This window comes from Neophocaena asiaeorientalis, unplaced genomic scaffold (genome assembly GCF_003031525.2).
Source record: "Neophocaena asiaeorientalis asiaeorientalis breed wild unplaced genomic scaffold, Neophocaena_asiaeorientalis_V1.1 scaffold23, whole genome shotgun sequence".
Classification (NCBI taxonomy): Eukaryota; Metazoa; Chordata; class Mammalia; order Artiodactyla; family Phocoenidae; genus Neophocaena; species Neophocaena asiaeorientalis.
The window spans coordinates 2,303,839-2,331,764 of NW_020175047.1; the positions used below are offsets into that span (position 1 = coordinate 2,303,839).

General features: G+C 40.7%; 1 protein-coding gene across 2 annotated transcripts in view; it reads right to left on the bottom strand.

Annotated features, from left to right (window-relative positions):
• The window catches only part of DLG2 (discs large MAGUK scaffold protein 2), a 783,758-nt gene that overhangs the window by 350,774 nt on the left and 405,058 nt on the right, over positions 1-27,926 (bottom strand). For both annotated transcript variants that reach the window (XM_024763574.1, XM_024763575.1), the window contains one exon: positions 11,976-12,132. In XM_024763574.1, coding sequence (XP_024619342.1) covers positions 11,976-12,132 — 157 coding nt within the window. The remainder of the gene's footprint in view (positions 1-11,975; positions 12,133-27,926) is intronic.

A 27,926-nucleotide genomic window follows, 5' to 3' on the forward strand; every position in this document is an offset into this window, starting at 1 on the left:
ATTGGTCTGTAAATCCCTTAATCTCAGGAAGACATTTTTAATTACTTTGGGACACAACGTGCTGGAAACAGAAAATCACCATTAGAAAGAAGTCTTCATGATATCCTGTCCTTGCCTGAATCTCTTGTTGGCGTGCTTAGATGAGCACAGTTAGGGAAGGCACTGCTAGCTGCACAAATGCAGGCCGAGGCCCTTCCCAAAGGAGGCCTCTCTCTGGAAATCATTTCTACTGTTTAAGCAACTATTATGAGTCTCAAGATCTTAGATCTAAACAATTCCTCGTATAGAATTCAGTGAGCCAAACGATTTCTAATGGACGTTTATCATTTAGCTGCTCAGTGCCCAAATAGCCTTCTTTTTTGGGGGGCAATCCAAGACAGGCGGGAGGCACAGCCTTATCCCCCATTAGAAAGGTGGAAGGGCACAGCTAGAGGGACGGCAGGCCGAGCAGATATTCCTGCTGGGAACTTAGAATCACCACATTCAAGTGTAAGATACATGGAGAGAGAGATTTTTTCACAGCACCGCCAGCAGTGTGGCCTGGTTCTAAGTGGCCTGTGGTAATGACCTCGAGAGCAGCATCCTTAAAAGACTGACGTCAGCAGAATTTCCTTCCTAGCTTCTGAGCTGGGTTCCCCAGCCTTCCTGGGATTCAGTGAGCTATCTGTTGTTTCTCTCATAAATTCCTTTTCATTTAAGTCACCCAGATATCTGTTGTCTGGAGTTCGGAACTCTGGCAGGTAAATCCAGCATCCAAGCTCCCATCAGGTACATCACTAGAATAGTCAGCATTATAAGCAAGGAAGCTGATGGTGATAGAAGGAGACCTATGCCTGGTGGCTGACAGGCTTTAAGTTAGAAAATCACTGATCTCTTCAGTTTCCTCCTGTATAAAATGGCAAGGTGGTCATCTTCCTACCTATCCTGGATGCTATGAGAATCAAATGAGATAACGTTCATAGGAAGGGACTCGATACATAGAAATGGTGATGCAAATGCAAGGGTTATCAGGGCTTAGCTAGCAAAATAGGTTAGAGGCAAAACCAAATAGGAGTTAAAAAATCAGTCTACTTGCAGACGAGGATCACTCCTTCCTCACAACCTGAGATGTCTCTGCAAGGATTCCCCTTTGTCAGGGGTCACCTGTGATAGAGCATTTTCAATGTTTATGTGGAAAAGACTCAGGATCGCGTTCTAGTTCACCCTTCGAGACTTGGATAGGGACTCTTTATCACCTAAACATCTTTTTGGAAGAAGAGTATATATTATAAACAGAGTTTTAAGCAAACATCATGTATTTAGCATTTAGTATGTAATAGAATATTTAATATTTGTCTGATCTGTGGGAGTTCCTACTAGTCAATTAGGAAAGAATCTGTCTGATTTGGAAAATACGTTCTTTTGGCTGGAAAGCTAAAAGCACTGAGATATTCTGAGTCTTCAGGAGAGAGCGGTTCTTTAGTCCAAGAGTTCAGATGAATACAACTGAGAGGAGCCCTAGGATTCCTAGCTGCCTTCAGAGAAGTTAATGAATGAATGTCTTCTTTCATTCACTCGTTAACATTTGCCCAGTAGCTGGGTTCTGTATTAACCAATGGGACGCAGAGATGCTAAAACACAGTCCCTGCCCTCAGGGGAAGCTTTGGAGGATCTAGATGTTGCTTTTAAGTCTCCTCAAGTTTAGAATCTCTGTGTATGATGGCTTCCTACGGTGGCTCACATTTCTCCTTGTAAACAGTTTATTATTTCAGGCATTTATGTTTTTCTCACTAACTGGACTTACAGAGTGCGGACAGCCTTAGACATAAGCAAACTGCCGAGTTAAATTTTCTTTCTGAAGGCTGGCATTGCAGAAAGAGCATAGCTTTGAAATCAGAAGCAATGGTCGTTCAAATGCCACTGTCATTGCTGATTATCTGTGTGATTTTGGGCAAATTACTGAATTTCTCTGAGCCTTCAACCCAACAAGGTTATATTGTTAGGATTCAGTGAAATCATAATACTTGGTGCTAAGCAGATACTCAAAAATATGAAGCATTTTCTTCCTAATTCTCCACTGTTCCTGCTTCCTCGGAGTCTTTTTTGGGAAGCTTTTCCTCCAGAAGCCTTCCCACATTTCCCAGGCTGGGCTAACGACAGCCTCTCCTTTGTGCCCATGCGATCCCCTGAATTTACCATTAACACTTTCCATGTTATTGTGGAAATAACCTATTTATGTGTCTGTCTCCCCTTGTGAGGCTATATGTTCGCTAAGGACACAATTATTTTTTTTTGCCTAGTAGTTTTTGCTGCTTAGTGGATGCTTAGGAAATGTCTGTGGATTGGTTTTATGCAAATAGGTTAATAAATTGTATGTACAGAATACCCCTTAGCTAATGTTCCACGTGCCCCCTCTGATTTGCGCTACTGTTTGAGGAAGATCCTTCTAGATTGAGGAGGATAGTTCCTCTGTCTTAGGTTTTTGGTTTGTGCTCTTCCTACCCCATCCCCTGAGCTCTGCAAATGATATTTTAATGTGAAAATGTTACTTCTCCCAAATAAAACACCTGCGTGCGTTTCTCCGGAGTTTAGTTTAAGGCAGAATTTCTAAAAGTATGTCCAGTTAGGTAGTAACTCATATTCCAGGGGGAAAAAGATTGTTTAGTTAAGTAAGGTTAGAAAATGCTTTGACAGCATTTCTTTATTGCTGTAGAGATTCTCAGATCCTTTATTTGATCACGAACCTTTCTTTTTTCATAGAGCATTTCACAGATCTGGTATTATATAGAAATATCACTTTGAGAAAAGCTGGAATTGGTATCATTGAACTGAATTTCAGACTTTTGAAGGCTGCTTAAAGCTGAGTCCTTGAGTAGTTGTCCTGTGGGTTATCTATTAGAGGTCTGACTTTACGTTTCCCGATGTACTATTTTTGCAGCATGTCTACAAGTTGTGAAATATATATATATATATATATAGTGCTAATGACATTGAATAATCAGTGCTTAAGGTATGTACCAGAAAATAGCATGTTACATTTGCTTCCCTTCTATTTCCATAAAGTTTATTGAATTTATTCATTTGATGGGTATTACCAGCCAGATTCTATGTCAGAAAATAGGGATGCTTCTTAAGTGTAGCCTGGGGTACTCCATGAGTTCTCTGGTCCCTTTTAGGTACTAGAAGGCTTTGGGTTCACTCTAAGTTCCTCTGCAGAGAAAATTCAGTACATGCACAGGCCCGTGGAAGAAGTCCCACATGTATCAACCTGGCCGTTCCTTTTGTTAAAACAAGGAAACACTTCTGTGTGGATTGTCTGTAGAGAAGTGCTGTCCTGAGTCCTCTTGAGTGACCCACAACTGTGATGCCTAGAGGACCCCATCTCCCCACAATCTGGCAGCTGGGGCACTGTGGTCCTTCATCGTATGTGCTGCTGTTGAGAGAAGTTGTGTGTGCCAAGTGGCTAAATATTTTGAACATGACGGGAGGGAAAGAAAAAGCCAGGGTGGTTGGGGTGAAAGTAAGAGTAGGGAAGAGGCCAGCGAGGTAAGCAAGGGCCAGACCCTGTGAAATTTTGTAGGCTATATCAAGAATTTTGGATTTTATCTTCACAACAACAGAAAGCCACTGAAAGTTTAAGGGGAGAAACAACATGATCACATATGCTTCTGAAAGGCTCACTCTTCCCAAAGTCTGGAAGTTTGTATGTGATGGGGGATGTGTGTGTGTGTATCCTGGACAGTCTATATGAAAAAAGGATTTATAGGGCTGCAGTAGGCCCTGCTGAATCCCTGCCCTCTGGTGAGTGGGCCAGGGGTCAGCCTCGATGGTGGGGCTCTGAAGCTGAGGCTGAGGAAAAGTCTCTTCACTGGCCATACTTCACTGTGTTTATTTGAGGTGTGGGCTCTGAGTTGGGCGGGAAGACAAATCCAGTAAGGTGGGGAGACGTCTGAGTGGGCTTCAAAATTGAGAGGCGAGTGCCAGAGCCAGAGAGTCAGCGAATCTAGACAGAATGGGGGTCAGCGGAGAGAGCAATGCCTGGACCAGGCACAGAGGTTTGGGGAGGCAGCCTCCGCGTGGTTTCTGGGCCAGCAACCTGAATTTAACTGGTCAGGGTTAAGGCAAGAAGTCTTCATCTTTTCAAAAACATCATCAATTCCACTTGGTTAGATTTCACTTACAAGTTGTTTCATAGGGTGCCCTGGCTGATACAGGACTCTGAATTTTCCGAAACCTTGATGAGAAGCAGGGGGCAATGTGGGGATACACAAAAATTGTATATTGTCTAATGTCTTTTTTTTTAATTGAACTATAGTTGATTTACAATGTTTCAAGTGTACAGCAGTGATTCAATTTTATGTATACTATATATTTTTTCAGATTCTCTTCTGTTATAGGTTATTACAAGATATTGAATATAGTTCCCTGTGCTCTACAATAGGTCTTTGTTGTTTATCTATTTTATATATAGTAGTATGTATCTGTTAATTCCAAATTCCCAATTTATTACCCCCCCCAACTCCTGACCTGTCTAATGTCTTTTAAGCTAAAGGTGTTCAGTATTCCCTTCAGCAAATACTGTTTCTTTGAGCAAAATTATAAGACAGGCCCTTGGTTACAAAGGACAGGTCTACCCATTTTCTTGGGGGAAGCTGTAGAATCCCCATTAACCCAAATGCAGATGTTAAATCATCTCAGTTTGGAAATATATACTGTTGTGTTTAAACTTGTGTTGGTCTGTTGAGTCTTGTTGCCCTTCTTTTGTTGGGAGAGGTGGAGTAGGTGGAGCTCAACCAGAAAAACAACAACAACAAAAGAACAAAAAAACCAGGATAACCAGAGCTGGGACTGATGCTTGTCCCTGGGGGAAGGGTGGAGGTTTTGCTGGGGTTTGAGTGACTCCAAGTGTTGAGGATGAGAGGAGGGAAACTAAATGTGCTGATTAGGTAAGAGACTTTGTAAGATTTCTAGTTTAAGCTGTTGTGCTTTTGGAAGCAAGGTGACAAAGCAACACAGAGTGGGGAGACGGCTCTTGTCCTCACCTCTGCACAGTCCTCAGAGCCTCTCTGGAAGGCAGGTTTCAGGAACACTGAGAAACAATCCCTTAAACAAACCCTTGAGCACTGAAAACAATGAAAACAAGAATCCTCCATGGGGCTGGGGACAGAGCTGGAGAGGAAGGACATGGCTCATATGGCATGGTCAGTGGAAGGGATGGGGTTGGTAAGCTTTTAAGAGGACCACTTCAGGGAATTAAAGAAATAATTTTGGGGGCTTCCCCGGTGGCTCAGTGGTTGAGAATCTGCCTGCTAATGCAGGGGACACAGGTTCGAGCCCTGGTCTGGGAGGATCCCACATGCCGCGGAGCAACTGGACCCGTGAGCCACAACTACTGAGCCTGCACGTCTGGAGCCTGTGCTCTGCAACAAGAGAGGCCGCGACAGTGGCCCGCACACCGCAGTGACGAGTGGCCCCCTCTCGCCGCAACTAGAGAAAGCCCTCGCACAGAAACAAAGACCCAACACAGCCAAAAATAAAAATTAATTAATTAATTAAAAAAAAAAAAGAAATAATTTGGGACTTTGTTTGTGGGGCGGGGTGGGCAGGAGGAGGGCTGGATTTCACTGGAAGGGATTAAGAATTGTCATTTGAGGTAACAATATAAGGGTGACTTTACCAGTACCCCAGGATGGTGAAGAGTGTATATAATGCTCGAATTCCAGTTGAGTAACTTTTCAGTAAGGATCTAACAAAGAAAGCCATTCCCTTCTGCATGGCTCTAAACATGAAGATAGGAAGGAAACCTGCGAATTAGTGAAACACCCAGATGAACTGTGACTCATGTTCACTCCTTCAAAAATCACAATGCAATTTCAATTTCAGTTTGAAAATTCCCAATTACCTATTCTACCTTCACTGCAACGGCTGCAACATTTCACTTCTGGCCACACATATTCCCAACTACGTATCTTGGAACAGAGTGAGTTAAATACTTAAAGTCCATCAAGAGTGAGTTTTGGAGTTTGCAGGGTCAGCTAGGGTGATCTTTTTTAGACTCCTGAGGATTGAACAGACTAAAATTGCTTGGTGAGACAGAAAAGGATCTCTTTATAGTGGTATTGCTTCTGCATGCTCTGCTCCATGTATATACATTTTTTCAGAACAAAGCACTGAAACAAATAATAACAGAAGCATTTCTATCTTTCCCTCTGCAGAAAGAATGCCTTAGGAGGCTACTGTACTAGTTAACGTGATTGCATGCTGAATGCCCTAAATTCTTCTCCACAAATTTTACCTCAAGGAGATGGTTCAATTATTGGATAAGACTTTCTATAATAAATCCCTGAGAGATAGAATACATAAAGGAGAAACCGGAGAGAAAAGATCACTCACAATACGTGTATGGAATGTGGCCTCAGGTGACGATTTTTTTCAGCATCTTAACTACTTTAGCTCTGTAGCTCTGGTGGGGAGGGGGAAGTGCAGGATAAATCCTTGCAATGGCGCCTGGGAATCCTCCATCTTCAGGTTGCCATGCAAAGTGTTTAGACAATATATGAACACTAGATGGCGCCCATAATCTTAAAACATAGTGAAAGGCTAGTTGCCTTTTCTGTATAGGCGAGTGTGACTATCTTGTCGGAAAACAGTCAATTATGGGAACTATAAACATATCTACTCAAGCATTTCCCACTACTGGGGTCCTATGAGGTGCTCCTTATGTAATGGTTTCGTGGTCAAATACGTTTGGGAAAAACCATATACTTTATCTGCCTCTAAGGAGATTCTCAGTGTACACTGGTAAACAGATGTTTTTGAAAAGCTCTTCAGTGAAGAAACCTGCTCACTAGGGAACCCTTTCTCTCAGTAGCAACCTAATGCAATCCTGCTGTTCCAATATCCTGTGAACTCACTTTGGGAAATGCTCATCTAGTCCAAGCCCTGCCCCAAAGAAGGAATGGCTCAAACTATCTAAAAGAGACTTTCCTTAGACATGGTTATCTGACACACTTTGAAAAACATCACACACATTCTTAAGGCAGAGTAGTTAGTAGTAATAGTATTGATTGAGTACATAGAGTGTGACATGCTCTGTTCTAAGTGCTTTCTTCTCTTTCCTCAGTTTGCCATCTCTATCTCTACCTATGTTAGATGCATTGATGTACAGTTGGCGTGGATTTGCGGTTGGTTGAATGCACGGATGCAAAACCTGTTGATACGGAGGGCCGACTGTATACATTGTGCTATGCCATTTTATATAAGGGACTTGAGCAGAGTGGATTTTGTTATCAGTGGGGTGTCCTGGAACCAATCCCTCGTGGATACCGAAGGACAAGTGGATCTGCTTTTAGGCAGTAAGCATTTTGAGATTAGTCTATTTATCTCATTCATCTTTGAGACTTCAATTCCTAGTACAGAACCTGGCACATAGTAAGCCATTAATAAAGTATCTAAAAAGGTTCTATAATCTATATGGGAGAAAAATTCTGGGAAATAGGGATGAACATTATATCCCTAATTAGAAAGGTAACTGTCTATTATACAATTTCCTTCTTTATGGAGACCAATTGAGAGCAGCGATCTACCCTCCAGCTCTCTTTCCTGGGGATTCTATTTCTCTTCTCTAAACTTACTATGTTATTGTTAGCATAGCATAACTTATTTGCAAATTAATCTTACACGACTTAGAAATCTATGTATTGAACTTATTTATTTATTTAAATTAATTTACTTATTTATGGTTGTGTTGGGTCTTCGTTGCTGTGCACGGGCTTTCGTTTTTTCTTTAGTTGCTGCGAGAGGGGGCTACTCTGCATTGTGGTGCATGGGCTTCTCATTGTGGTGGCTTTTCTTGTTGCGGAGCACGGGCTCTAGGTGCATGGGCTTCAGTAGTTGCAGCACGTGGGCTCAGCAGTTGCGGCATGTGGCCCCTACAGTGTATGGGCATCAGTAGTTGTGGCGCACGGGCTTAGTTGCTCTGTGGCATGTGGGATTTTCCTGGACCAGAGCTCGAACCCGTGTCCCCTGCATTGGCAGGCAGATTCTTAACCACTGTGCCACCAGGGAAGCCCTATGTATTGAATTTTTTTTTAAAGGTATTTTAAAATTTATTTTGGTTGCATTGGGTCTTCGTTGCTGCACGTGGGCATTCTCTAGTTGTGGCGAGTGAGGGCTACTCTTTGTTGCGGTGTATGGGCTTCTTATTGTGGTGGCTTCTCTTGTTGTGGAGCACGGGCTCTAGGCATGTGGGCTTCAGTAGTTATGGAACGTGGGCTCAGTAGTTGTGGCTTGCGGGCTCTAAAGCGCAGGCTCAGTAGTTGTGGTGCATGGGCTTAGTTGCTCCGCGGCATGTGGGATCTTCCCAGACCAGGACTTGAACCCGTGTCCCCTGCATTGGCAGGCAGATTCTTAACCACTGTGCTGCCAGGGAAGTCCCTGTATTCAATTTTTGTTTAGAGTTTTTGTTCTTGTGTTTTCCAGGAAGTTATAACTTGTCCTTACATGTCCAGTGCAAGCTGTAGGTGCAAAATATTATCCTCCATATTCCATTGTTAATAATTCTATTCTGTCATTTTTCTTTCCATATTGTAATAATGTTTGAGTTTCTCAAGCCTGTTTATTATTTCCCTGCAGTGTTAAATCAATGAAATTCTAATACTGAGCCTTTAAACTAGACACTTTCTAGCCACAGTTTTTATAAATTTTTACAAGCTAAAGAGGAGAAATGTTCCCTTTTTCTTTTCAGTTACAAAAAGCAGATGATATTTTCATTGCTGAACAGTTTTTGCAAATGTTTTACATAAAAGATGGATATGATATTTGAACTTCAGAGATTTTTATGTTCTATGAATTGTAATCTCTAAGAAGGCTGTAATTCTGATTGTTTGCCTTGCTTACTCTGTGGTCCTGGCAATAATATTTAAATGGTTACATCTACTTCTAAAAGCAGAAATACTTGGGAGTTTTCTTTGTTGAGCCATAAGAAGGTTATTGGCTCATCTCTTTTTCTACCACACACAGAGAGGTTAAAACAAATAAAACCCATGACTTAATGGATTTCTCATTTAAACAGAGTTAAAAAGTCTAATATCCTCTCTGTGCCTCAGTTTATGCATCCTTCAAATGAGCATAATAAGGCACAGGGTTTTTATAAGATTAAATTAGCTATAACTGTGTCTGACTCAAAGCACCATGTAAATATTAGCTTGTTACAGTTCTGTGTGTTCCAGAGTGTGGTGTGCACACAGAGCAATGTGTACAAAGACGGTGCTGAATGAGACCGTTGTCAAGGTTTGGAAGAGAGATTGTGCTGTGAGGAGAAAGAACACTTATTCTGGGTCAAGAGACCTGCTTTTTTTTTTTTTGTGGTACGCAGGCCTCTCACTGTTGTGGCCTCTCCCGTTGCGGAGCACAGGCTCCGAACGCGCAGGCTCAGCGGCCATGGCTCACGGGCCCAGCCGCTCTGCGGCATGTGGGATCTTCCCGGACCATGGTGTCGCCTGCATCGTCAGGCAGACTCTCAACCACTGCGCCACCAGGGAAGCCCCAAGAGACCTGCTTTTGAGTCCAAAGTCATAGTCAGTAGATGTGGAGCTTTGGACAAATCATTTAGCCATTCTGAATCCCCTTCCCCTGATAGGGAAAGTGAGAGTAATATTAACATATCCTGACACTTAAGATTTCTTTGAAGATTCCCAGAATCAATGCATGTGAAAGTGCTTTGTGTCTGGGAAAGTGCTATGACAATGTGAATGCTGATTGTGATGAAATGACAGAACTGTCCCTCAGTCTACATTTTTTTTTTGGCTGCACCGTGCGGTGTGCGGGATCTTAGTTTCTGGACCAGGTATCGAATCTGCACCCCCTGCTGTGGAAGTGTGGAGTCTTAACCGCTGGACGGCCAGGGATGTCCCCAGTCTACAGATTTTGAGCCAGGAGGAGGAAGTATGTTCTAGAAAGTATTTTAGAGTCAGTCTCCCAGGTTATAGTGACTTTTTTTTTAAAGTTTTTTTTTTGATGTGGACCATTTTTAAAGTCTTTTATTGAATTTGTTACAATATTGCTTCTGCTTTATGTTTTGGTTTTTGGCCTCGAGGCATGTGGGATCTTAGCTCCCTGACCAGGGATTGAACCTGCACCCCCTGCGTTGGAAGCCGAAGTCTTAACCACTGGACCGCCAGGAAGTCCCTATAGTGACTTTTTAAGGCATCGCTATTTTTAATTCAATACTTTTTCATCAATAAACATTTTTGAGAGACTGCTATGTGTCAGGCACTGTGCTAAATGTTGAGGATACAAAATCATTAAAACGATACAGAATTTGCTTTCAGGGAGTTTTTTGTAACTTTGTAGGGAAACAGGTGTGTAAATAAATATGGGTGATGAGGTTTAATAGCTTATTAAACCTTTTAAGTTATATCTTATTTTATTTTATTTTTTTTTTGTGGTATGCGGGCCTCTCACTGTTGTGGCCTCTCCTGTTGCGGAGCACAGGCTCTGGACGCGCAGGCTCAGCGGCCATGGCTCACGGGCCCAGCCGCTCTGCAGCATGTGGGATCTTCCCAGACCGGGGCACAAACCCGTGTCCCCTGCATCGGCAGGCGGACTCTCAACCACTGCGCCACCAGGGAAGCCCTAAAGTTATATCTTATATATATGATTTAAGTATAGAAGAAGTAGGTGGGGCGAAGTAGTTGAAGGCATGACATTGGGTAACAGAACAAAGGCCTGGCATGGGACCTTACCCTATTTATCCTATACTCAGTCTTTCCAGACATCTGCTGGTTGATGAGTGAGAAGGAACCTGCATGTGGGGGAGAACCACAGAAACACATAAGGCAGGGCCATGCATGCAGACCACTGGACACTTGGCTTAGGTCCACTGACTACATTATACAGGTAAATCATGTGTGCATGAGTAGGAGTTGGAGTGATGGTTAACAAACATAAGGTCACTTGGAAAATTCTAGCTACAAACCATAGCTATAAAGCAAAAGCAAATTTTTCTAAGTATACAATGAAAACCACAAACTAAATGCTTCATTGAGTTGTGAGCAATAACCTCAGCCATAGAACCGGGCTCCTTATGTAATTCTCTATCATTATTTGCATGTTTGCCAAAATTGCAGTATGGGCATGAACACTCACAATGGATTTAACTACTTATCATAGAGTTTATCCCAGGGAGGTAGCTTGATGTAGTAGAAAGAAGCACTCAGTAGACATTCAAATAGAAGAAAGGACTTGGAGAAGAAAGGAAGAGGGAAAGTAAGATGGAAGGAAGGATGGATGGCAGGAAGGAAGGAGGGAGGGATGAGGGGAGGTAGGTGGTGGGCATTAAAACTGAATCTTTAAATCCCAGCTCTGACTCTTTAGTTAGGTTAACTCTGACAAGTTATTTAACCTCTCTGAACCTTACTCTTTTCATCTGGACATGGGGCACTACCTTTCAGGGTGATTGTGGGAATTAAAAATTACTTTTATAAAATGCCTGATAAATAAGTGCTTATGAACTCATTTCTGGCAATTTTTGTATTTAGGTAAATGGTCATGCTGCTACTTATCAATGACTTATCAATATCACCAAATTGTATATAGCACTATTTTATACATTATTCTTACATAGTTATATGCAACAAACTATATACATCATAAAGATACGGTTTTTAGAGTATAGTGATGGATTTTGAAAGAAATTTGGCATTTTGAAAAATAAGTAATATACCTAAAGAATGCATGCTTCTCAGTGTTCTATTGGATGCAAATATGTCTCAGAAAATCTAAATGAAAACACTAACACCTCTACCTGTATCTGAGGGAAGTAACATGCTTCAAACACCTGAACACCATTTATATTATAACATGCACCTGAAGCCAAAGTGCTCTCCTCCACTTTTCCTTTGTAATTAAGGTGCTTTTGGAGTTATAACTGGGAGTGACTTTCTCTCAAATGGTGTCAGACATGGAGGGAATAAAGATTAAGAAGAAATACTCACAGATAGGATCTGGTCTCCTCTCTGGAGCTCCCCACTCAGGTCTGCTGGTCCACCAGCCAGAATGAAGGATACAAAAATACCTTCTCCGTCTTCCCCGCCCACGATGTTGAAGCCCAGGCCAGTGGAGCCTTTGTGCAGGACCACCTTGCGCGGCTCCCTGTAGAAACAAGTGGAGAGCACAGTTCATAGGGTGGCCCACTCAAGATTTACATTGCTTTTACTTTCACCAGGATATATAACACCATTCATTACCTGTGAAAATGGCTTCCCCAATTATGATAAATTTGCATATCAAAAAGATGCTAATATCAGGGCAGATGTCTGAACTCCTCACTGTAACAAATGTCAAAATACCATGCAAGGGCTTCCCTGGTGGCGCAGTGGTTGCGAGTCCGCCTGCCGATGCAGGGGACACGGGTTCGTGCCCCGGTCTGGGAGGATCCCACATGCCGCGGAGCGGCTGGGCCCGTGAGCCATGGCCGCTGAGCCTGCGCGTCCGGAGCCTGTGCTCCGCAACGGGAGAGGCCACAACAGTGAGAGGCCCACGTACCGCAAAAAAAAAAAAAATACCATGCAAATTTATTCCTTAATTCCAAAACATTTACTTAAACTAGACTTACAAGTTTCCTTTGTTTAAAACATCTGTTCTTGTAATGAGCACTAGAGTAGTATTCAGTAGGATGGATGTATCCAAAAAGAGGGAGAGAATTTGGGGGACAAGAGACTAGACTGAATAGGTCAGACCATGAAAGATCTTACATGCCAGCCTGTGGGTTTGTTGTCTGTTTGATTGTTAATTAAAATTTACTCTGTAGGCAGTGGGGACTCACTGGAAGATTCTGAGGCACGAAGAATATTTAAATCCATTTTAGGAAGATTAACAAATGACCATAATAGGACTGGTGGAGTTGGAAGCGCAGATATGATGGGAGACAGGAAAACCAGTGAGGATGTTGTCCAAGTAATCCACGTTTGAGGAAGTGACAGCCTGCCCAAAAGTGATGGCAGTGATAATGAAAAGAAAGGGTAACATGAGAGAGGTAATTTGAAGGGAGGAACAGAGGGTCCGGAGATTGATTCAGGTATTGGAGGAGGAAGGAAGAACATCTAAGTAATTGGCAAAAGAGGGGTAGGTGGGTCATGAGGATGAGTATGATTTTGAGATGCTCAGTTCCAGGTACTAGTGGGACATCCTTGTGGAGATGTGCAGCAGTTAGAGACAAAGGATAGGAGTTTAGGTTCTCAGAGAGGACTGCAAATTCAGATTTGACAGTCATCAATAAAAGGAAGAGAGATGAAATCTTAAGGCAACAGTTCATTGAGTTTGTGTAGAAGCTGGAGAAGTATGGAATGTAGAATTGTAAAGGATCTTAGAAGTCATCTAGTTGAATTTTCTCTATCAGTAGTTTCAAAAAATGTATTCTGCAAGTCTTAGGTTTGACCAAGGTGCTTTCTGTATCACCCACCCTCCTCTCCCAGATATCTCAGTTCCAATCATTAAAGGTTCCTCTTCTATTTTCCTGCTCTTAATGATGTAAGAATGGCAAAGAGCCATCCAATATATTTTTATAATAATGATTACACAGATTTTGTTATTTGCTATCACATTTCCTTGCACAAAGACATGCATTATATCTATATTTAACCATATTATGAGGAAGGATTTACAATGCACATCAGAACTATAAGTAATATGTAATAATGCTATGTATTAAGAGTTAATTCATTTTCTTCTGCAAATACTTTGTAAGCACCTACTATGTCAGGAACTGTTCCAGCTACTCGGAAAGTTTGTAAGCAAAACAAAAATCCCTACTATTATAAGCATACATTCTGATGGGGGTAGACCACTAAAAAGAAATAAATGCAATAAATAAGTTTGTTAAATAGCGTGTTAGAAAGCAATGAATATTTTGAGAAAGAGAAAAAGCAGAGCAGTGTAAAAACGATTGGTGCTTTCAGGGATGGGCCTGGGCAGGATTTATTGAGAAGGTGACAGTTGAGGAAAGACTGAAGGGGTGAGAAAACTAGTCATATGATATCTGAAGGAAACATTGCAGCCAGAAAGAATAGAGGCCCTAAGGTGGGAGGGTGCCTGGTGTCGTCAAGGAAGAGCTAGGAGGCCAGTGTGGCTGAATGAGTGAACAAGGGAATGAGAATGGTAAAAGATGAACTCAGTGTACTCGTTTTCTATTAATGAGTAACAAATTGCCACAAACTTAGTAGTTGAAACTACAACACCCACTATTATCTCACAGTTCTGTAGGTCAGAAGTCTGGGTGGGCTTGTCTAGGTTGTCTGCCTAGGATTTCTTAAGGTTGGTATCAAGGTGTCAGCCAGGCCAAACTTTATTGGGAAGCTCTGGGGGAAAATCCAGGTCCATATTTAGTTAGGTTGTTGGCGGAATTCAGTTTCTTGTGGTTGTAGGACTGTATTACATATATTTTATCATAAGGAATTGGCTCATGCAGTCATGAGTGCTGAGAAGTTCCAGGACCTATAGTTGGCAAACTGGAGACCCAGGAGGGCCAATGGTATAACTTCTAGCTAAAGTTTGAGTCCAAAGTCAGGAGAAGACCAACGACCCAGCTCAAAGAAAGAAAGAAAGAGCAGATTCTCTCTTACCCAACCTTTGGTTTTATTCAGGCCTTGGATGGGTTGGATGGGGCTACCCATACGAGAGAGGACAATCAGCTTTACTCAGTACACTAATTCAAATGTTAGTCTCATCCAGAAGCTTCCTCACAGACATACCTAGAATAATGTTTAACTAAGTATCTGGGCACCCTGTGGCCTAGTCAAGTTGACATATAAAATTAACCATTAGTCTTAACAAAGACTAAGGTCCCTGTTTTCTTGCTGGCTGCCAGTTGGAGGTCTCTCTCATCTTCTAGAGGCCATGCATTTTCCTTCCCATGTGGCCCTCTCTATCTTCAAGCCAGACATGGTACATTTAATCCTTTTCATATCTGGAATCTCTCTGTCTTGTTCTTCTGCAATTAGCTGTATTTAACTCTCTGCTTTACAAAGGGTCATGTGATTAGGTTAGGCCCACCCAGATAATTCTTCACCTTAAGATCAACTGATTAGTAATATTAATTACATTTGCAAAATCCCTTTTCCATGTATGGTAACTTAACTGTAGGAGTAACACCAGGAGGTGGAGATCATGGGGCCATTTCATAATTTTGCCTGCAACAGGCAGAGAGGCAACAGGGGATAAATCCTGAAGGGCCTTTTAGACCATTTTAAAACTTTAACTTTTACTCTGAGAGAAATGGGGATCCATTGAGAAGAAGAATTACTTGATCTGATTTACTTTTTTTTTGACTTACATTTTTAAATGATTACTTTGGTATAAAATAGATTTGAGGGGCAAAGTTTAAAGAAGTGAGACCAGTTAGGTGGCTATTGCTATATTTAGGCAAAATATAATAGTCCCTTGGACCAGGGTGGTATTAGAGGAAGTGGCGAACAGTGGATACATTTCCATCTATTTTCTTTTTCTGTTCAGACTGAGTAATTCCCGTTTTTCTATCTTCAGATTCACTGATTCTTTCTTCTGTCATATTTATTCTGCTATTGAGCCCATTCAGTGAGTTTTAAAATTTTGGTTATTTTATTTTAAAGCTTTAACATTCTATTTGGTTTTTCTTTATATCTTTTATCCCTTTGCTGAGGCTTTCTTTTTTTAAAAAAATTTATTTCAAGTGTGTTTGTAATTGCTCACTGAAGCATGCTGGCTACTTTAAAATCCTTGACAGATAATTCCAACATCTGTGTTATCGCAGTGTTTGTATCTGTTGATTGTCTTTTCTCATCCAAGTTGAGATTTTCCTAGTTTTTGGTATGAGAAGCAATTTTTTTATTGTATACTGGACATTTTGGGTGTTATGTTGTGAGGCACTGGATCCTATCTAATCTTAGTCTTTTCCACATAGTGGATTGGTTTAGGTGTAGCATGTAGATCCAAGTGAGATGGATATTCAGCTCCCTATTTGGCCCTGGTGACACCAGGGAGGAGAGAAAGTGGGGTACCAGCTAACATTTGACTTATTCTACCTGCCTGTCACTTGGTTGGGGTAGAGGCTCAGGTCCCATTGGACCCACTGACACCAGCGGTGGAGAGAAAGTAGCATGTTGACCAGCACCACCTTGAACCACCTTGTTTTGCCTCTTTGCCTCTGGGTGGGGCTAGAAGTTCAGCCCCCCACTGAGTCCCACTGACACTACCCTGGTAGGTAAAGTGGTTTGCCACTGAGTGCTGCTTCCTTCTTCCTCCTTCTATCTGTTGCCACTGCCAGGGGGTGGAAGTCCAGCTTCCAGCTGGTCCCTGCCAATACCAGGAGTAGGGGAATAGAATGCTAACCTCATTCCAGCTTGTTGCTGTTGGGTAAAGATGTAACTTCAGCTTTCTACTGAAAGTGGAGTCTCAACCAGCTACATCTCATACCATCTTATTCTGCCTTTTTGCTGCAGAGTGGGGATGGAAGTTCAGCTCTTGTTTGGACCACTGACACCAGCCCAGTGGAGGAAATGAAGGACCATCTCATAATTGCTTCTCCTAACTGTCTCTGGTGGAGCCAGAAATCTAGCTATCTGCATGGTCTACTGGTACCACAATGGTGAGTGGACAGTTTTTTCTTTGGTATTTGGCTAGAGTAGGGCCAGTATTACTAAAATGTTCCCAGTTCTATTCGTCTACCCTTTTCCCAGTCCTTTGGTTACAGGGAGCAGGCTTTTCTTGAGGCTACTTTATCTGTGCCTGTTGGTGGTTTCAGGGTATAGGCTTCTCTACTGCCCCATCCAGGATATGTGGGAAGCAGAAAGAAAATCCAGATAACTCACATCAGCGTCATTCCTCTCCAAGCCAGTCTGACTTCTTTCCAACTTGTTAGAGTGTTGCTATGTTTATTATGTCTAAAGTTGGTTTTGCTTTTATAACAAGAGGGAGGATTAGAGAGGAATGGGGATACTCTATTTTGGCTGATACTGGAAGTCCAGGTTCTAGATACATTTGTGAAGGTAGGGGCCAAGAGGATTTTTGACAAAAAAAGTTATTATAAAAATATCCTTCTTCCCCCAATATAAAACACACACTCTTAGTGGGACCAATGACATTCAAGCTACAGATAATAAACAGAGGGAAGGAAGGGGGCTATTATGACTCTTTATCTATACGTTAAATATTGTGCTTGATGCTTTCTGTGCATCATTCCGTTTATTCCTCAAAACAATCTAATGGAGGATGTATACTGATGTCTGCAACTACTTTGAAACCGATCCTAAAGGGATGATGGATTGATGACTGGATAGACTGAATAGACCAAGTATAGTAAAATGTTAAAAGCAGAATCTAGATGGCAAGTATATGGATGTTCATTATAACATTCTTTAAATTTCTTTATATTTGAAAAATTTTATAACAAAATATTGTGAAAAGTAAACAACCTGATGAAGAAATTATTTTGACTACTTTTTAGATTAGTGAAATAAGACTGCTTGCCCAAGTTTTTACTGAGTTTAGTAAGTAGCAAAGGCAGAATTAAGACACATTTTCTGTTTCAAAATCTCAGAGTACGATATATTCCAGAGATTGTCAGTTGATAAGTTGGAGGCTTAATTTGACCCACAGTGTTTACAAATGTTTGAATTAGTTGCTCATATTTAAAATTAGGAAAATTTGCATAAAATGTGGATTTATGGCTTTACATGAAAAAAACCCAGACATTCTGTGAATACTGGCTCTTAATCTCATTGCATAGCAACAGTTGTCTAGAACATGGCCCTCTTTAGATGGGGCATTCATTCTCTAGCTTGCCTTGCATTCTCTAGTCTTACCTTTCCCTCACGTTTCTCAGACAAAAATCTATAAGTTGCATCATATTTGCACTTCTTGCAAAGTTAAGAGGAAAGTATTGTACTCAAGGTTCTATCAAAAATGAGAAAATGAAAACTTTATGGAGGGAGCCTGATATTTTAATAGAAAAATGGGAGAGAACAAAATTTCTTTGGAAGTAAGGATTATCCTTATATGTTTAATATGCAAAATGCTCTCTGCAGAAAGAATACAGCTTTAAAGATTATTATGAAACATCAGACCCCATTACATATCTATGTAACCCATGCAGGGGCATTTTGTTAGTGACCCTTTGCATAAAAAGCACATCATTCTTAAGTGATGGTAGTTTTTATTTATTTTCCTTGGACAAGTCTTTTAAACCAAATTACTTGGAAACTTCTCAACTCTTGAGATTTAAATGTCTTTTTAGAAATAGAATTTTATATCAAAGTAAATTAGGATGTTTAATAAAAGGGAGAAATGCAAAGAAATAAATCTGTAAGATGGTATGCAAATAAAATGTCCGAAGCACACTCCAAATGATGTACTTTTTCTAATTTAAACTTTTTATACTAATAAACCATTACATTATATGGAAGATTTTAAAGAGTTTTCATGTAAAGATGAAACAAACAAATGAAGATAACAAAACAGAAACAGACTCACAGATATAGAGAGCAAACTAGTGGTTACCAGTGGGGAGAGGGAAGCGGGGGGGTGGGGGTGGTGGAAAATAGGAATATGGGATTAAGAGATACAAACTACTATGTATAAAATAAGCTACGAGGATATATTGTACAGCACAGGGAATATAGCCAATATTTTATAAAAAACTTTAAATGGAGTATAATCTATAAAAACATTAGATAACTATGTTGTATACCTGAAACTAATATAATACTGTAAATCAACTGTACTTCAATAAAAAAATAAAAAAACTGTTTTAATGTATATTTTTCTTGTCAGAGGATCAAAACCCTGTGGAAAATTAGAAGTTCTACTTTTTTTATTTTAATTTTTATTTTATATTGGAGTATAGTTGATTTACATTGTTTTGTTAGTTATAGGTGTACAGCTAAATGATTCAGTTATACATATAATCCATTCTTTTTCAGATTCTTTTCCCATATAGATTATTACAGAATATTGAGTAGAGTTCCTTGTGTTATACAGTAGGTCCTTGCTGATTATCTGTTTTATGTATAGTAGCGTGAGAAGTTCTGTTTTTCTGATGCTTAGGTAAGTCAACTTGTTTAAGGTAGTTGTTAAGCTAGCTTATTGTTCACACAGCTAGTAAACATCAGAGCTAGTCTTCTTTTTCAAGACAAATTTTTTTCTTCCAGTTTAATCGCGGTATAATTGGCATACAATACTGTATAAGTTTAAGGTGTGCACCACGATATTTGAGTTGCATACCTCATGAAGTGATTATCACAATAAGTTTAGTAAACATCCATCATCTTATATAGATACCAAATTAAAGAAATAAAAAATATTTTTTCCTTGCAATAAGAACTCTTAGGAGTCAGTCTCTTAACAACTTTCATATATAACATACAGCAGTGTTAATTATCACGTTGAACATTAGATCCCTAGTACTTATTTATCTTATAACTGGAAGTTTGTACCTTTTGACTGTCTTCATCCAGTTCCCCCTCCTTCCCACCCTTCACCTCTGATAACCACAAATCTGATCTCTTTTTCTATGACTGAGACTTTTTTTTTAACATCTTTATTGGAGTATAATTGCTATACAATGGTGTGTTAGTCTCTGCTTCATAACAAAGTGAATCAGCTATACATATACACATACATCCCCATATCTCCTCCCTCTTGTGTCTCCCTCCCACCCTCCCTATCCCACCCCTCTAGGTGGTCACAAAGCACGGAGCTGATCTCCCTGTGCTATGCGGCTGCTTCCCACTAGCTATCTATTTTACGTTTGGTAGTGTATATATATCAATGCCACTCTCTCACTTCATCCCCGCTTCCCCTTCCCTTTCCCCATGTCCTCAAGTCCATTCTCTACATCTGAGTCTTTATTCCTGTCCTGCCCTAAGGTTCTTCAGAATCTTTTTTTTTTCTTTTTTTAGATTGCATATATATGTGTTAGCATACAGTATTTGTTTTTCTCTTTCTGACTTACTTCACGCTGTATGACAGACTCTAGGTCCATCCACCTCACTACAAATAACTCAATTTCGTTTCTTTTTATGGCTGAGTAATATTCCATTGTATTTATGTACCACCTCTTCTTCATCCATTCATCTGTTGATGGACACTTAGGTTGCTTTCATGTCCTGGCTATTGTAAATACAGCTGCAGTGAACATTGTGGTACATGACTCTTTTTGAATTATGGTTTTCTCAGGGTGTATGCCCAGTAGTGGGACTGCTGGGTCGTATTGTAGTTCTCTTTTTCTGAGACAGTTTTTTAAGCGCAGTTTAGGTTCAAACAAAATTAGGAGGAAGGTACAGAGATTTCCCATAAGCATCCTGTCGCCACACATGCATAGCCTTCCTCGCTCTCAATATCCCCCACCAGAGGGCTACGTTTGTTACAGTTGATGAACCTACACGGACACATCCTTATCACTCAAAGTCCATGGTTTACATTAGGCTTCACTCTTGGTGGTGTCCATTCTGTGGCTTTGCACAAATGTATAATGACATGTATCCGTCATTATAGTATCATACAAAGTAGTTTCACTGACCTTAAAATCCCGTGTTCCACCTATTCATCCCACTCTCCACACAACCTCTGGCAGTATTGATCTCTGTACTGTCTCCATAGTTTTGCCTTTTCTAGAATGTCACATGGTTGGAATCCTACAGTATGTAGCCTTTTCAGATTGGCTTTTTTCACTTGGTAATAGGCATTTAAGATTCCTCCATGTCTTTTCACGGCTTGATAGCTCATTTCTTTTGAGTGCTGAATAATAGTCCATGGTCTGGCTATACCACAGTTTATTGATTCACTCACCTACTGAAGGGCATCTTGGTTTCTTCCGAGTTTTGGCAATTATAAATACAGCTGCTATAAACATCCATGTGCAGGTTTTTGTGTGGACATAAATTTTCAGTTCATTTGGGTAAATACTAGAAGCATGATTGCTGGATCATACAGTAAGAGTATGTTTAATTTTGTGAGAAACTGTTAAACTTCTTCCAAAGTGGCTGTACTATTTTGCATTCTCGGCAGCAATGAATGAGAATTCTTCACCAGCATTTGGTGTTGATGGTGTTCTAGATTTCTGCCAAATAAGGGGTATGTACTGGTATCTCATTGTTTTGATAGAGCCAGTCAATTTACTACAAGTTAAGTGTTTTGTCCATTAAATGGAGAGAGAACTTACACAATGGAAATTTAAAACACTAAACTAAAATATACTTTGTATAAGCCAGAGGAGGACCTGAATTTTAAAAAGGTATCACAGTATATTTACTGAATATAGTTTCTAGAATTATTGACACTCAAAGATTCACTTTAACTGCCCTTGGCTTCTATCATTTGAACCGCAAACTTCAGTCCTTCATTATACGTTGCCTTGCACTCTGCTCTCTCTGAAGGTCATGGTTTCCACGCAACCTCTCCATTCTCTCTAGTTCAGGCTTGGACTTTTAGGATAGTCTCCTAATTTGAAGATTCTTTGATTCTAGTTTCAATGTTCCAAACACATTCTTTCCACTAGAATGACACCTGATTCGCTTAGTTCCTTGCTTAATTGGCTCCAGCCATCCTGTGCTCCAGTCATATCAAACTCCTGTGCTTCCTTGAGTTTGACAGGTTGCTTCATATCTCCATTTCTTGGCTCAGGCCATCTCAAAACCCAGTTCAAACTCTGACCCTCCAGACACAGGCGATCACTTGCTCCGTGGGTCCGCACTGTGTCTTGTACACATAACATTGTAGCATTTATTACATTGTGCAGTGATTGTTTGCTCATATATCCTTCTTCCTCAATAGACTGTGAACTCCGGGAGTTCAGGCACCAGCAATTCTCCAGCAGTAGCAGGAACTCAGGAGATAGTTACTGAATGAACGACTTGACTCCCACAGTGATTTAGACCTCACTTTACCTTCTACTTCAAGTTATAATTTTTTTTGCAAATACCTTTCTTTTGTGCTAGATTTTAATTGGGATGGAAAAATCTATACATAAATGAGTGAAGCAGGTGAGCAGGGACTGTTAACAAACTGAGGGTATGTTCCCTCTAAGGGTAGCTTCTGCTCAGCTCTGGACAGGTGTTCCAAGCAGGAACACTGACTAGTATGGCCAGATTCTCCAGTTTCTAAAGATAAGAATCTAGATTTTGTGTGAATTTCCAGAATTTTAAGCTGACAGTGATAAAACATAAATAAAAGTATGGTGCAGGTCACACCCACATGTCTCTGTTGTGGATCAGCTGCGGGCTGCCAGTGAGACTCTGTACTGTTCGCAGTTTGATGGCACATTCGGTGTCTGCTCCACGTTTGTCTTCTCCACGATGCTCAGCGTGGTACTTGGCTCACAGTAATTCTCTGTAACTTTAAGCTGATTTAATATTCCACACTCAGTCCCATCTCTGTCCTTCCAAGTTGTCTCATGCTGAAATATCCTATATATATGTATCTTATATTTCCCTTTTGTCTTAATTTTTCCTTTTATATTAGACTTGCTTACGGTCTGCCTTCATCATGATGGCCCATTCCCCCAGATTTTGAGCCACAGCTCTCATTTCTGCATATTTATTGCCTAGGCCAATGACTTCGGGTCTGATGAACGTAACTCCTTGTATTTCCACGAGCTTCTCCGTGCATGAGGGCATTGTGGCCTCCAGAGAGATTATAATCTATTGAAGGTGTGGTGTCGTGGTTTATATTTCTAGGTATCCCCTGTATACATAGAAGAATGCTCAATAAACACCTGATGATTGAATAAATGAGCTCACACCGCCAATTTATAAAGAAGTGAATACTTTTCATACTAAAGTGATTGGAGCTCTAATTTTCTTGTCATTCATCATCTGGAGTTCGGATGGCCTAGGAACCCATTAGTAGTCATTATTCTACATTATTAAATGTGAACAGTGGAACACAATTCTAACTCTTGTTCCTCATTCGGGATTGAGCTCAAGAATCACGATCTTCTAGGAGCTGTCCCTGACACTCTCTTCAACCTCCCCATTCGAGGCTGTGATGGGCGCCTCCCGTAGCATTTCCTCCACGTATCTATCATAATGTTTATGACACTGAGTTGGCAAACTGTCTCCCTCTCCAGCTAGAATGATCAGCTTGAGAGCAGGGAACATGTCATTTGATTTTTGTCCCCAATACCTGGTACATACTAGGTGCTGTCTACTAATTTCAGCTTTCCTATTAGATTTTAAATTGGAATCTATAGTAAAGATGGAACCTGGTTACTCATAATAGCTATATCCATATTAAAAAAAACTTACCTATCCACTTAAAAGTATTTATTTTATTTATGTATCCAAACTTTCAATAAACAAACATCTGTGGGGTACCGACATTGTGTCAGGCACTGTGAATACAAACATGAAAGAGCCTGGGGTGGGAGGAGCCACATGTAAACAAACAGTTATAAGAGCCCAGGAACGGGACAAGTGCTTGGTCAGAAACACGTGCACAGTAAGCTAAAGTAGCCAAGAGCAAAGAGGGAACAGTCTTCTTCTAAAAAGGTTTTGTCTTTTTATCATCACCTGGATGAGATGTGCTACATTCACTTAGGCAGTTTTATTTTTCTTGTAATGGGATATAAAAAGCCTTTTAATTGTAAAAACCTTTGGATGCTGAACAGTTGGGGAGATGCCTGCCTGATTTGCTCCCAGCTGCGGCTGATCAGTAGCAGCATCGTCTTGTTTAGCTGGAGTCTCAGAGGATGCTCTCAGCCAGCTGGGATGTTTTCATGCAGAGGGAAGTAGGGTGCTATGGGCTAATTTTTTCTCCTTAAACCAGATGGCTTAAGAGGGTACAGGATTAAAAAAAAAAAAAGAGGTGACTACTTAAACCTGAAGGCTTTCTCATGGCCACTAGTAGGATGTTCCTTGAGCTTTGAACATCTGAGGTGTGTGAAGTCACTCCAGTCAACTCCCAAAATACCCACCATAGTGAGAGGCTGTGTGGTGCGGAGGGAAGTAAGCTGTGAAAATGTTTCCAGTCATCTTTCTAATAAAATACGTATCTGACCATATTACTCCTTTGCTCAAAAGCCTTCTCGGGATCCATATGCCTTCAGGATAAAGCCTAAACTTCTAAGCATGATATCCAAAGTTCCCCATCATTTGACCTTCAACTACCTCTCTAATGCTTAACTCCACCATGCTTCCTTGCACCCCGTGCTCCAGCCTTGCACCCCAGTTCCAACTCTCCAGGTGAGAGTTGTTCCTCACACCAGGTTGTTCCATGTCTTATTGTCTGTGTCCAGACTGTCCTCCAGCAGTGGGCTGTTCTCTTTGGCTAGAAAGATGCCTTCTCCTGCATCCTCATCTGTATAATGAACTTCTGCTTCCACTTGGCCTTCAAGACTGAGGCCTGGTGCTGTCTCCTCTCTGTTTCCTTATCCCCCCTTGCCTCTAGAAAAACTGACCACGTCTCCTTTTTTGAAATCACATTAGTTTTCACTGATCATACCACTATTGTTACCTTTACTGTCATGAAACTACTTTGCTTACTTATCTATTCTGTGAATGTATATGGTCCTGAAAGATAAAGACCATGGTTTATTTGTTTTTGTAATGTTGGGAACTAGTATGGACTGAGCCTATAAGATAGACACACACACACACAAAAAATATATTGCATGAACAAAGAAAAAACAAGTGAGGGGGTAGGATGAAATGATATTGAATTCTATCTAGTTCCACCTCCCTAGGGATGTGGGAGAACTTGGGCATGTCCTCTGTGGGGCAGGTTCCTTGCTTGAGTAATAACCTGGCAGGAAATAACGTTTACGTCAAGGAGGAGTGATAAAATTCAGAGTAGGCAATGAGCTAGAAACATCTAGAAAAGAGAAAGGTATTAAAGAAAAGTATACATTGAGATCCTATTTCCAGTCATTTGGCAGATTAGATGTCCTAAAACCCCTCTCATTACAAAGCAGCTAAAAATTCTGAATAGAATGCTTATAAAATAGTTTTAAATGACTGGCAAAGCTTGCAAGTAAGAGAAATCCTTAGAGGCCAAAAACAAAGGGGTACAAGTTCAGAGAAGAAGGCAAGTACTGAGACGAGCAGTGGACTGAACAGCTTTTGCAGGTTTCCAGTGTCCAGAGTTGATTGCTGCCTGGGTAGGACTGTGTGGGTCCTGAGGTGGGCGTTAGATCAGAGACCCTTGCAAAGAATCAGGACCCTGAAAGTCTATACCCTAAACAAAAGGATAAAGCACAAAATATTAGCTCCTCAACGATGTCAGGGATACATATCTGACCTCACCTTGGCTCAAAGGGCCTGTTTTTTCAAGGCATGTTAATCAAGGCATGTTTGAATGTGGAAGAAGTTGTACTTTAGGAATAGAATTCACAAAACTGAATAACCTGGGAGAAGAAGAGAGGGAGAGTCTTCCTGTGTGCTAGGAGAAGGAACTCGGCAATGTAGCTCCAGCGTTATGGGGCAGAGGCACCCTCCAGCTCTGGCTCCAGGTTGCTGATGTAAATGTGCTGGGATGGCGCAGCCAAAAAAAAAAAAATATTAAATGTGCTGGCTGGTGGGGGTAACCCACAAGATGGGCTCATTTGGCCATCTAGCTCAGTGACAGCAGCCATTAAGGTCATCTGGCTGGCTGATTTCCTTCTCTAAGAGTCCAGGCTCATCAAGCTACCTGCTCATTAAAATATGTCTTTCCATAGTGTTTTTCCTAATAGGAGTGAATGTGCTAAACAGCACGTTCTGGTATCTTGAGCAGATCCACTTCTTATTGTACATTCATAACTTGGCATTATGGCGTATAAGCTTGATCACCCCTGGATACACGGACAAAAATTGAGTTTCAGAGCACGTAGATGTTAAGTCTCAGATTTACTATCGTGATAATCCAGTAAGGGAGTGTTACCCTCTGAGGTCATGCGTAAAGAGCCAGCTAGTCTCCCCGAGCCCTCTCTTCTTTATTTCTCTATAAATGCAACTGGATTCATGTGAGCAATGTTGTTAAGGAAAAAATAGTGATGAGGATGAAGGAGACTTTTCAGCAGCATGGGAAGAAGTGTATTAGCCTAAGTGTGAAGAGGGGGCATAGTGAAGGTGACGGCTTCAAAGCTGCTGGCTGATTAGGACTGATGTCTTACATATAAATCATCTAGCTCCTCAGAAGACTGTAATGCAGTGTATGCCTCATTCAAGTAATTAGTTAATTTGGTCAACTAGTCAATCAGTTAAGCAGATTACTGGACATCATATAGATACACAAAGATAAAGGGGTTTTGTTGAACTGCTATTATGAGGACATGATATTAAGATAATACACAAGAATTTTGGCATTGAAGAGGAGGATCTATGCTCTAGACTTTCTGCAGCAGAGGGTAGGCTGACTTCAGCAACATAGTTACCACACAGATACTGAGTATATACTAAATAAATATACTGTGGTTGGTACTGTGTGAGATAAAAAGAATTTTATTAGATGGGGATAGTATGGTATGCTGTGATACTGGGAAAAACTATATGGGCTTGGGGCTAGATAGATGGAGGGTTGAAGGCAGTCCTATCAATTAACAGCTGATCACCTTGGTGGAATTTTTTGTTGTCTTATTTTCTCAGCTGTAAATTTTGAACAATAATATCTATTTTATGGCAGTTTAAGGATGAATTTAAATATATATTAGGATCACACGGCAAGTGCTCAGTAAATGCTAACTCACTTCTTTTCCCAGGGAGTTACCATTTCTGGAAACAGATATACATAAAATAATAAATCAACAATGCAAGGCCACATATGTTAAGTATCAACTGAGTATTGTGGATAATGAGAAATCTCCTCATTAAAGAAAAAATGATTAAGTCATGGAGAAGATAGACTCTGCGCTAGACCTTGATGGATGGGTAGAAACTAATTAAGTGGAAAGGAAAGTAGATGGTATTTCAGTACATGGCATGAGCCCGGGGCCAGAGGGGAGCATATGCAAGATGTGCATGGAGAACAGGGAGAACACAGCTTGAATGGAGTGTAGGATCTGTGTCAAGGACAACTAGAAGACTGAGGCAGGTTGTGAAGGAACATGGATGCCAGGCTAAGGAATTCAGATTTTATACAGGATAAAGCGAAGGCATTGAATATTTCTTTACTCAGCAGAGACTCTGTGGACGCAGTAACTGCTCTCGGTAAGCCTCAAATGTTTATGTTATGTTATGCTGTGTCTACAGCCTCCCAAGATTGCCTGCAAGGAGCTTAACTGAACATTCTAAAGGTCTCTACAAATAATCTGGCTTGCAAAGTGAGGGACTTTGTTTGAGGCTGTAACATACGGCCTTGGATTTAATTGCCAGCATTTAGTGTGTATTCTTTGTAAAACTCTCTCTTAGCTCTCTTCTCTGGAGAAATCTTGGAATTAGTTACACATCTGAGATCCCTATATAATATTAATATCCTTGATAAAAGGAATCAAACAGACCAATGAAATAATTTTCTTCCCACAAACATAAATCAACTATAGGTTAGTTTCAATCTAATCTTTTTTTAAAAATATTAATGTATTTTTATGAATTTCTATTTATTTATTTATTTTTGGCTGTGTTGGGTCTTCGTTTCTGTGCGAGGGCTTTCTCCAGTTGCAGCAAGTGGGGGCCACTCTTCATCGCGGTGCGCGGGCCTCTCACTATCGTGGCCTCTCTTGTTGCGGAGCACAGGCTCCAGATGCGCAGGCTTAGTAGTTGTGGCTCACGGGCCTAGTTGCTCCGCGGCATATGGGATATCTCAACGAGGTGGGTCATAAAAGATCTTTCTGTGATTTATGTCACAGAGTGTTCTGTCTACATTTTCCTCTAAGAGTTTTATAGTGTCTGGCCTTACATTTAGGTCTTTAATCCATTTTGAGTTTATTTTTGTGTATGGTGTTAGGGAGTGTTCTAATTTCATTCTTTTACATGTAGCTGTCCAGTTTTCCCAGCACCACTTAT